This window comes from Protomyctophum parallelum (genome assembly GCF_964188405.1).
Source record: "Protomyctophum parallelum genome assembly, chromosome: 13".
Taxonomy (NCBI): Eukaryota; Metazoa; Chordata; class Actinopteri; order Myctophiformes; family Myctophidae; genus Protomyctophum; species Protomyctophum parallelum.
The window spans coordinates 50,192,335-50,204,705 of record NC_139708.1 but is presented as its reverse complement, the minus strand read 5'-3'; the positions used below and the strand labels follow the sequence as shown (position 1 = coordinate 50,204,705).

At 47.6% G+C, this 12,371-nt stretch overlaps 1 protein-coding gene across 1 annotated transcript in view; it reads left to right on the top strand.

Annotated features, from left to right (window-relative positions):
- The window catches only part of myo15aa (myosin XVAa), a gene marked incomplete at its 3' end in the record, with an annotated part of 141,253 nt that overhangs the window by 70,522 nt on the left and 58,360 nt on the right, over positions 1–12,371 (top strand). The window contains 5 exon segments of the mRNA XM_083779210.1: positions 1,307–1,960; positions 3,276–3,340; positions 7,026–7,163; positions 7,947–7,992; positions 8,855–9,002. Of these exon segments, the coding sequence (XP_083635336.1) occupies positions 1,307–1,960; positions 3,276–3,340; positions 7,026–7,163; positions 7,947–7,992; positions 8,855–9,002 (1,051 nt within the window).

Sequence of the window (12,371 nt, the reverse complement as noted above, 5' to 3'; positions counted from 1 at the left end):
ATTTAGAACATTTTGCCTTACATTGGTGATGGTATACGTCAACTTTTTCAGCAGCTGTCAGAAATTCCACTATGGTTGAATATAAATCAATGTGGGATATGTTAGTAGACACCTTTACAAACACATTGGTGAAGACAATTCTTGGTAAGAATATTTATTCCCAGATTTGACAGTATTCTGATATTATTCCCTGACTAGTAGGCCTGTTGAGGTCATGTTACATTCCTTTAAAGAAGCTCAGACCAAGAGCATGCTTAGACTGGCCAAGAGTATCTCTTCTGATCCCTTCTTATTCTGGTCCCTAAATTTAAGAAAAACAGACAGTGTCCCCTAGGGTAAATACCCTCACATGTTCTCCCCGTGTCCCCTAGGGTAGATACCCTCACATGTTCTCCCCGTGTCCCCTAGGGTAGATACCCTCACATGTTCTCCCCGTGTCCCCTAGGGTAGATACCCTCACATGTTCTCCCCGTGTCCCCTAGGCTAGATACCCTCACATGTTCTCCCCGTGTCCCCTAGGGTAGATACCCTCACATGTTCTCCCCGTGTCCCCTAGGGTAGATACCCTCACATGTTCTCCCCGTGTCCCCTAGGGTAGATACCCTCACATGTTCTCCCCGTGTCCCCTAGGGTAGATACCCTCACATGTCCTCCTCGTGTCCCCTAGGGTAGATACCCTCACATGTTCTCCCCGTGTCCCCTAGGGTAGATACCCTCAGTGCAGGCCGACAATAACGTCGTCAGCCTGCACTGAACGTTGTGTGGTGGAGTTATAATAATAATTAAAAAACAAGCAGTAATGCAATACAGTGAGGACATGAATAACACAAAATAAAAGATCAATTGAAAGCAATGTTGTAGAAGTGGGTCTTGAGCTGAGCTTTAAAAATGTCTGCCTGTCGAAGGTACAAAAATAATAATCCTATAGTATAACCCAAGAAATGTTTATGGCTCTGAAGAAATATAACCCCAACACAAGTGACCCAAGAATTGGGTTAAATAAATGACCAGGAGTTTTTAGAGTAGGTTTGATCTGTTGGATCTGTTGGAGTCTATGGAATCTATATTGCACGCTGTTTGCAGTGGGGTGCTGTGTCGTTTATTTATATTTGCACAGCAAACTTCCAAGTGTTATCTTAATTCACGTAAAATTAAGATACATTTGTATCATGTGGCATTGTGTCGTTAACCCCTTGTCTCCCACCACCCCCACCATGTATCTTTAACCCCTTGTCTCCCTGCACCACCACCTCCACCATGCCTGCCCCTGCCCTGCCACTCCTCCCATCCCGTGGTCTCCAAAAAGCCGTCCCGGTGCTTCCCGTGGCGGGGGGGATGATGGCGCCCGTCCCGGCCATGCCCATCCGCTCCCACCTCCACCACCGCGAGATGTACGAGAGGGAGCAGAGGGAGCGAGAGGCGGAGCCCCCCCCACCCCCACCGGCACCGCGGTACCACTTCTATAACCAGCCGCCCGAGAGTCCGTACCACTACGAGGAACCCAGACGCACCGCCGCCGCGCCCCCCCATACCCAGTCCCCCCCCAGGGGGTCCTCGTCCTCCTCGGGGGTCCCTCCGTCGTCCGGGACGTCCCCCCCGCTGCTCCCCGGCGGCGGGGTGGACATGATCAGTGTGCCAGGGATGCCCTCGGTTCCGGTGATGCCCGCCGGCTTACCTCCAGGTATATGCCGGATATATATATACGGCAAAGAGGCGGACCTCGGCATGAAGCGTGGCCCCTGGGTGTGTGCAAGGGGCGTGGTGGAGTTGAAGTGTCGGCGTATATGCGTGGCCCCCTGGGTGTGGAGGGCGTGGTTGAAGTGTGTGCGTGGCCCCTGGGTGTGCAGGGCGTGGTTGAAGTGTGCGTGGCCCCTGGGTGTGCAGGGCGTGGTTGAAGTGGAGTGTCGGCGTGTTGCGTGGCCCCTGGGTGTGCAGGGCGTGGTGGAGTTGAAGTGTTGGCGTGTGCGAGGCCCCTGGGTGTGCAGGGTGTGGTGGAGTTGAAGTGTTGGCGTGTGCGTGGCCCCTGGGTGTGCGTGGCCCCTGGGTGTGCAGGGCGTGGTTGAAGTGGAGTGGAAATGCTGATGAAATGGTAGAAGTGACAACAAACAGTGCTACAGTGTGTCCACAAAAAATGTTTGCAATGGAAGAAGGATGGGGTCGTCCCACGTCTACTCTCAGAAGAAATAACGCAGAAAAATGACCCAGCTAAACGAAAACCCACACAAATTTGGTCAAAATAATAATCCTATAGTATAACCCAAGAAATTGTTATATGGCTCTGAAAAAATATAACCCGTTAGTGACCCAGGAATTGGGTTAAATAAAATGTATGACCAGGAGTTTTTTAGAGTAGGTTTGATCTGTCGGATGCGGGGCCATCAGGAGAGTGTGGAATCTACATTGCACGCTTGTTTGCAGTGGGGTGCTGTGACGTTTATTTCTATTTTGCACAGCAAAAAGTGTTATCTTAATTTATAAAAAAATCTACACATATCATTGCGAACGCAGTGAGCCACTTACTATGACAGCAAGGGCTGAATGTCTGTGTGTGTGTGTGTCACGCTGTTACACCACCCGCCCGCCACCAGAGGGCGCAGCTGTAGCACACACACACACACACACAGGGCGCAGCTGTAGCACACACACACACACACACACACAACCACACACACACGAGCTGCGTTCGCTTCCCGCGTTTGCGCGTCTTACTTGTATAGTATACCGTAACCCTTTGTGACCGACTCGTCACTATACCCAGGGCAAGGAAGGACACAAGACAAGGCAGCTTCCTTAAGTTTGTCGCTTTATTCCTCCAAGTCAAGGGAATGACAATTTGAAAGCGTCACAATAATATCACATTACACAGGAGAGCAGATGGCTCTCCACTGTCCGGACAGAGGCTATATATCTCTCGAGTGTTTGTGGAGACGACTGATCTATCCTGTTGTGTCCCTTGATCAAGTCCATGATGCACAACAGGTGCGCAGCCACACCCAATCTCTGAGTCCAGTTCTAGTTTGACTCGGGCCAGGTGTGACTGCTTAAATCACTCATCCTCCCTCTCACACCCTTATTTATATTTACACACTCAATATGAAACACTTTACTGCATGTGTGTGTCTTTGAGACCCAGTGGTGCCTCCTCTTGTTTTCTGCATACTGTAGTATTGTTGGCTGTTGTTTGACATGCGTATTTTTGTCTTGCGTGCGTCTGTGTGCGTGTGTGTGTGTGTGTGTGTGTGTGTGTGTGTGTGTGTGTGTGCGCGTGCATGTAGGATCAGAACAGAGTGTGCTGGCTCAGCAGCAACAAGCCATCATCAACCAGCAAGCTATCATTCTGGTCTGTGTCCAAAAGTTACCTCCATTCACTCTGTACTTAATGATCTGCACTCACTCTGTACTCACTCTGTACTCACTCTGTGTCCAAAAGTTACCTCCTTTCACTCTGTACTTAATGATCTGTACTCACTCTGTACTCACTCTGTACTCACTCTGTGTCCAAAAGTTACCTCCTTTCACTCTGTACTTAATGATCTGTACTCACTCTGTACTCACTCTGTGTCCAAAAGTGACCTCCTTTCACTCTGTACTTAATGATCTGTACTCACTCTGTACTCACTCTGTGTCCAAAAGTTACCTCCATTCACTCTGTACTTAATGATCTGTACTCACTCTGTACTCACTCTGTGTCCAAAAGTTACCTCCTTTCACTCTGTACTTAATGATCTGTACTCACTCTGTACTCACTCTGTGTCCAAAGTTACCTCCATTCACTCTGTACTTAATGATCTGTACTCACTCTGTACTCACTCTGTGTCCAAAAGTTACCTCCTTTCACTCTGTACTTAATGATCTGTACTCACTCTGTACTCACTCTGTGTCCAAAGTTACCTCCATTCACTCTGTACTTAATGATCTGTACTCACTCTGTACTCACTCTGTGTCCAAAAGTTACCTCCTTTCACTCTGTACTTAATGATCTGTACTCACTCTGTACTCACTCTGTGTCCAAAGTTACCTCCATTCACTCTGTACTTAATGATCTGTACTCACTCTGTACTCACTCTGTGTCCAAAAGTTACCTCCTTTCACTCTGTACTTAATGATCTGTACTCACTCTGTACTCACTCTGTGTCCAAAAGTTACCTCCTTTCACTCTGTACTTAATGATCTGTACTCACTCTGTACTCACTCTGTGTCCAAAAGTTACCTCCATTCACTCTGTACTTAATGATCTGTACTCACTCTGTACTCACTCTGTACTCACTCTGTGTCCAAAAGTTACCTCCATTCACTCTGTACTTAATGATCTGTACTCACTCTGTACTCACTCTGTGTCCAAACGTTACCTCCTTTCACTCTGTACTTAATGATCTGTACTCACTCTGTACTCACTCTGTACTCACTCTGTGTCCAAAAGTTACCTCCATTCACTCTGTACTTAATGATCTGTACTCACTCTGTGCTCACTCTGTGTCCAAAGTTACCTCCATTCACTCTGTACTTAATGATCTGTACTCACTCTGTGCTCACTCTGTGTCCAAAGTTACCTCCATTCACTCTGTACTTAATGATCTGTACTCACTCTGTGCTCACTCTGTGTCCAAAGTTACCTCCATTCACTCTGTACTTAATGATCTGTACTCACTCTGTGCTCACTCTGTGTCCAAAGTTACCTCCATTCACTCTGTACTTAATGATCTGTACTCACTCTGTGCTCACTCTGTGTCCAAAGTTACCTCCATTCACTCTGTACTTAATGATCTGTACTCACTCTGTACTCACTCTGTACTCACTCTGTGTCCAAAAGTTACCTCCATTCACTCTGTACTTAATGATCTGTACTCACTCTGTACTCACTCTGTGTCCAAAAGTTACCTCCATTCACTCTGTACTTAATGATCTGTACTCACTCTGTACTCACTCTGTGTCCAAAGTTACCTCCATTCACTCTGTACTTAATGATCTGTACTCACTCTGTACTCACTCTGTACTCACTCTGTGTCCAAAAGTTACCTCCATTCACTCTGTACTTAATGATCTGTACTCACTCTGTACTCACTCTGTACTCACTCTGTGTCCAAAAGTTACCTCCATTCACTCTGTACTTAATGATCTGTACTCACTCTGTGCTCACTCTGTGTCCAAAAGTGACCTCCTTTCACTCTGTACTTAATGATCTGTACTCACTCTGTGCTCACTCTGTGTCCAAAGTTACCTCCATTCACTCTGTACTTAATGATCTGTACTCACTCTGTACTCACTCTGTACTCACTCTGTGTCCAAAAGTTACCTCCATTCACTCTGTACTTAATGATCTGTACTCACTCTGTACTCACTCTGTGTCCAAAGTTACCTCCATTCACTCTGTACTTAATGATCTGTACTCACTCTGTGCTCACTCTGTGTCCAAAGTTACCTCCATTCACTCTGTACTTAATGATCTGTACTCACTCTGTGCTCACTCTGTGTCCAAAGTTACCTCCATTCACTCTGTACTTAATGATCTGTACTCACTCTGTGCTCACTCTGTGTCCAAAGTTACCTCCATTCACTCTGTACTTAATGATCTGTACTCACTCTGTACTCACTCTGTACTCACTCTGTGTCCAAAAGTTACCTCCATTCACTCTGTACTTAATGATCTGTACTCACTCTGTACTCACTCTGTGTCCAAAAGTTACCTCCATTCACTCTGTACTCACTCTGTACTTAATGATCTGTACTCACTCTGTACTCACTCTGTGTCCAAAGTTACCTCCATTCACTCTGTACTTAATGATCTGTACTCACTCTGTACTCACTCTGTACTCACTCTGTGTCCAAAAGTTACCTCCATTCACTCTGTACTTAATGATCTGTACTCACTCTGTGCTCACTCTGTGTCCAAAAGTGACCTCCTTTCACTCTGTACTTAATGATCTGTACTCACTCTGTGCTCACTCTGTGTCCAAAGTTACCTCCATTCACTCTGTACTTAATGATCTGTACTCACTCTGTACTCACTCTGTACTCACTCTGTGTCCAAAGTTACCTCCATTCACTCTGTACTTAATGATCTGTACTCACTCTGTGCTCACTCTGTGTCCAAAAGTTACCTCCTTTCACTCTGTACTTAATGATCTGTACTCACTCTGTACTCACTCTGTGTCCAAAAGTTACCTCCTTTCACTCTGTACTTAATGATCTGTACTCACTCTGTACTCACTCTGTGTCCAAAAGTTACCTCCATTCACTCTGTACTTAATGATCTGTACTCACTATGTACTCAATCTGTACTCACTCTGTGTCCAAAGTTACCTCCATTCACTCTGTACTTAATGATCTGTACTCACTATGTACTCACTCTGTGTCCAAAAGTTACCTCCTTTCACTCTGTACTTAATGATCTGTACTCACTATGTACTCACTATGTACTCACTCTGTGTCCAAAAGTTACCTCCATTCACTCTGTACTTAATGATCTGTACTCACTATGTACTCACTCTGTACTCACTCTGTGTCCAAAGTTACCTCCATTCACTCTGTACTTAATGATCTGTACTCACTACAGTATGTACTCACTCTGTACTCACTCTGTGTCCAAAGTTACCTCCATTCACTCTGTACTCACTCTGTACTTGATCTGTACTCATAATACAATACAGTAGCCTATGTTGTCTTTTCCTGCTATATATTGTATTCTTCTGATAGCATGTTTTTAGCCACATCAGCGATAATTAGACTATTTGGAAGCTCTTAACGTGTCACTACAATAGCTGTTGCATGATTGTGAGCTTGTAGATCGGATATTATTGCATTCCGCTAATATTGGAAACCTCGTGGAAACACTTTCACCTATAATGACATGCCTGAAATAGCCATGCCATTATGATAACAGATAACACCTAATGCATCACAGTCGAGCACAGCGTGAAAAATAACAATCAGGTGTGCGTATGCGCGTGTGCGCACGCATACGTGCGTGTGCGTGCGTGTGCGTGCGTGTGTGTGTGTGCGTGTGTGTGTGTGTGTCTCCCTCCCAGGCCCAGCAGATGACCATGCAGGCCATGGCTCTCCAGCAGCAGATGTTGGCCAACTTCCCCCCGGCCGGCCCGGCCCCCCAGTCACCCCACATCCAGTACCACCCCTACTCCCCTCATCACTCCCGCACGCCCAGCCCTGTGAGTCACTACTATAGGGTTTAATATTTTCCCGGATTTGGCTCATTTGAATTCCCGGGAATTTGCAGACCTTTTCCCGGGCTCCCGGGGGAATCTACAAGCTCGAGCTTGTAGGTCTGCTATTTTTTTAAACTGTCAGGATTTAAGACATTTTTAAGAATCTGATCTCAGGTCAAAATGCGTTAAAGAACCACCTTTCTTCTGTGCGTTAGAATCTGATCTCAGGTCAGAATGTGTTAACGGTGGGCTGAACAGCGGCGACTCGTGGTCGATATAAATCTCCTAGTGTGCGTTCCTGCTGTCATTAGCGTTGGTAACGTAAACGTATCGGCGTTCCTGCTGTCATTAGCGTCCAAAAGACAACTTTTTTTCATGTTTTTGAACGACGTTCCTCCGCCTCACATTTGGACTATCGCCTGCTATCGGCAGTAGTCGCCGCCGGGTCACATTGACAAATAACGCACTTACGGAAAATATGCCAGGGCTGTTAAAACGTACTGACGCACGCACACACTTGCACCAACATGTGCGTGCACGCCGCACAAACATGCACACACAAACACACATGTGGCCTGTTCTGCTGCACTGAAATAGTACATTGTGAATTGTGAATTGTGTATAATATCACAATGTGAATAATATTGACCTGTCTGTGGGTGTGTCTAACATAGATACCCATAGGTACCCATGGATGTCATTTTGAGATCTAGGAAGAAACTAATAAGATCCCACTGTAAGAGCAGCTTTTAACCAGCCCTCTCTCGTCTTCCTGTCTGTCTGCAGATCAAAGACACAGAATCACCGTACAAACCGTCAGACAGAGGAATGAGTATGTTGTCTCTATCTATCTATCTATCTATCTATCTATCTATCTATCTATCTATCTATCTATCTATCTATCTATCTATCTATCTATCTATCTATCTATCTATCTATCTATCTATCTCTGCTGTACAGTATCAGAGCCATAGAATGAGACAGAGTTACGACAACTCCGTTCACTTCATGGGGCTTCAGTCCAAATGGCAGCTCTTCTACATATACTTTTATTGGCGAACAGGGACACCGGAAGTTTACGGAATGCATTGGAGTCTATATACGCGAGTATACATGAACCACCATGTGACCGGGCTGTTTTCTGCCCCCTCAATGTCGCAACTCTGCCTTATACTATACAATTTACAATTTAGGCATTTAGCAGACGCTCTTAATCCAGAGCGACTTACATTTAAGCAAAAACAAAAAGCATGTCATACATCACATATATCAAAAGTAGTTATCATGAATCATGTATAAACTAAGAACGTAACAGTGGAGTATCTATGTCAACTATACATACTATATTATATATCTATTTATACATGTGTACTATAAAGTGCTATGACTACATGAAATGCAATTCTAGTGCGGTCTACGTAACGAGCTATAAGTCTGTCTAAAACAACAATGCTAACCTAAGTCTATACTATCTGAGTCTACATAAAGTGCTATCTAAAGGACTAGGCTAGGGCAAGTGCTACGGGCCATGGTGGAGTCTGAAGAGGTGGGTTTTCAGACTATACGGCGGAAGATTGGGAGTGAAGATTGGCTCTGTACAGTATTATGTGACTCTGTCTTATACTCTATGGCTCTGTACAGTATTATGTGTGCAGGTGCTTGAATGTGACAGAATGAGTGGTATAATGTTCCAGGTCCGACACGAGGCCCCCTTCCGGAAGACGTGGTACACTACAGCGGCGGCCACACGGAGCGCACGGAGCCGAGTCACGACATCAAAGACATCGTCAAACACCACCACACCCCTGCTGCGGCCGCACCTGTTGCTCCTCAGTCTCAGAGGTAGAGCGTCAGAAGGGTTTTATCATAGTATAGGGCAGGGTGGGGCAACTTTGAATATCATGGAGAGGGCCACTATAGGTCCACACTCACTCCAGAGGGCCACTATAGTTCCACACTCACTCCAGAGGGCCACTATAGTTCCACACTCACTCCAGAGGGCCACTATAGTTCCACACTCACTCCAGAGGGCCACTATATTTCCACACTCAATCCAGAGGGCCACTATAGTTCCACACTCACTCCAGAGGGCCACTATAGTTCCACACTCACTCCAGAGGGCCACTATAGTTCCACACTCACTCCAGAGGGCCACTATAGTTCTACACTCACTCCAGAGGGCCACTATAGTTCCACACTCACTCCAGAGGGCCACTATAGTTCCACACTCACTCCAGAGGGCCACTATAGTTCCACACTCACTCCAGAGGGCCACTATAGTTCCACACTCACTCCAGAGGGCCACTATAGTTCCACACTCACTCCAGAGGGCCACTATAGTTCCACACTCACTCCAGAGGGCCACTATAGTTCCACACTCACTCCAAAGGGCCACTATAGTTCCACACTCACTCCAGAGGACCACTATAGTTCCACACTCACTCCAGAGGGCCACTATAGTCCCACACTCACTCCAGAGGGCCACTATAGTTCCACACTCACTCCAGAGGGCCACTATAGTTCCACACTCACTCCAGAGGGCCACTATAGAGCGTCGCAGTCCCTCCCCCTTTCAGAACAACGCGTGGCCCAGGAAATGAATCCCAATGCATTTTTCCCATAGGCATTTCTTAAGGGGGGGCCACTATAGTTCCACACTCACTCCAGAGGGTCACTATAGTTCCACACTCACTCCAGAGGGCCACTATAGTTCCACACTCACTCCAGAGGGCCACTATAGTTCCACACTCACTCCAGAGGGCCACTATATTTCCACACTCACTCCAGAGGGCCACTATAGTTCCACACTCACTCCAGAGGGCCACTATATTTCCACTCTCACTCCAGAGGGCCACTATAGTTCCACACTCACTCCAGAGGGCCACTATAGTTCCACACTCACTCCAGAGGGCCACTATATTTCCACACTCACTCCAGAGGGCCACTATAGTTCCACACTCACTCCAGAGGGCCACTATAGTTCCACACTCACTCCAGAGGGCCACTATAGTTCCACACTCACTCCAAAGGGCCACTATAGTTCCACACTCACTCCAGAGGACCACTATAGTTCCACACTCACTCCAGAGGGCCACTATAGTCCCACACTCACTCCAGAGGGCCACTATAGTTCCACACTCACTCCAGAGGGCCACTATAGTTCCACACTCACTCCAGAGGGCCACTATAGAGCGTCGCAGTCCCTCCCCCTTTCAGAACAACGCGTGGCCCAGGAAATGAATCCCAATGCATTTTTCCCATAGGCATTTCTTAAGGGGGGGCCACTATAGTTCCACACTCACTCCAGAGGGTCACTATAGTTCCACACTCACTCCAGAGGGCCACTATAGTTCCACACTCACTCCAGAGGGCCACTATAGTTCCACACTCACTCCAGAGGGCCACTATAGTTCCACACTCACTCCAAAGGGCCACTATAGTTCCACACTCACTCCAGAGGACCACTATAGTTCCACACTCACTCCAGAGGGCCACTATAGTTCCACACTCACTCCAGAGGGCCACTATAGTTCCACACTCACTCCAGAGGGCCACTATAGTTCCACACTCACTCCAGAGGGCCACTATAGAGCGTCGCAGTCCCTCCCCCTTTCAGAACAACGCGTGGCCCAGGAAATGAATCCCAATGCATTTTTCCCATAGGCATTTCTTAAGGGGGGGCCACTATAGTTCCACACTCACTCCAGAGGGTCACTATAGTTCCACACTCACTCCAGAGGGCCACTATAGTTCCACACTCACTCCAGAGGGCCACTATAGTTCCACACTCACTCCAGAGGGCCACTATATTTCCACACTCACTCCAGAGGGCCACTATAGTTCCACACTCACTCCAGAGGGCCACTATATTTCCACTCTCACTCCAGAGGGCCACTATAGTTCCACACTCACTCCAGAGGGCCACTATAGTTCCACACTCACTCCAGAGGGCCACTATATTTCCACACTCACTCCAGAGGGCCACTATAGTTCCACACTCACTCCAGAGGGCCACTATAGTTCCACACTCACTCCAGAGGTCCACTATATTTCCACTCTCACTCCAGAGGGCCACTATAGTTCCACACTCACTCCAGAGGGCCACTATAGTTCCACACTCACTCCAGAGGGCCACTATAGTTCCACACTCACTCCAGAGGGCCACTATAGTTCTACACTCACTCCAGAGGGCCATTATAGTTCCACACTCACTCCAGAGGGCCACTAGAGTTCCACACTCACTCCAGAGGGCCACTATAGTTCCACGTTCACTCCAGAGGGCCACTATAGTTCCACACTCACTCCAGAGGGCCACTATAGTTCCACACTCACTCCAGAGGGCCACTATAGTTCCACACTCACTCCAGAGGGCCACTATAGTTCCACACTCACTCCAGAGGGCCACTATAGAGCGTCGCAGTCCCTCCCCCTTTCAGAACAACGCGTGGCCCAGGAAATGAATCCCAATGCATTTTTCCCATAGGCATTTCTTAAGGGGGGGCCACTATAGTTCCACACTCACTCCAGAGGGCCACTATAGTTCCACACTCACTCCAGAGGGCCACTATAGTTCCACACTCACTCCAGAGGGCCACTATAGTTCCACACTCACTCCAGAGGGCCACTATATTTCCACACTCACTCCAGAGGGCCACTATAGTTCCCCACACACTCCAGAGGGCCACTATATTTCCACACTCACTCCAGAGGGCCACTATAGTTCCACACTCACTCCAGAGGGCCACTATAGTTCCAAACTCACTCCAGAGGGCCACTATATTTCCACTCTCACTCCAGAGGGCCACTATAGTTCCACACTCACTCCAGAGGGCCACTATAGTTCCACACTCACTCCAGAGGGCCACTATAGTTCCACACTCACTCCAGAGGGCCACTATAGTTCCACACTCACTCCAGAGGGCCACTATAGTTCCACACTCACTCCAGAGGGCCACTATAGTTCTACACTCACTCCAGAGGGCCACTACAGTTCCACACTCACTCCAGAGGGCCACTACAGTTCCACACTCACTCCAGAGGGCCACTATAGTTCCACGCTCACTCCAGAGGGCCACTATAGTTCCACGCTCACTCCAGAGGGCCACTATAGTTCCACACTCACTCCAGAGGGCCACTATAGTTCCACACTCACTCCAGAGGGCCACTATAGAGCGTCGCAGTCCCTCCCCCTTTCAGAACAACGCGTGGCCC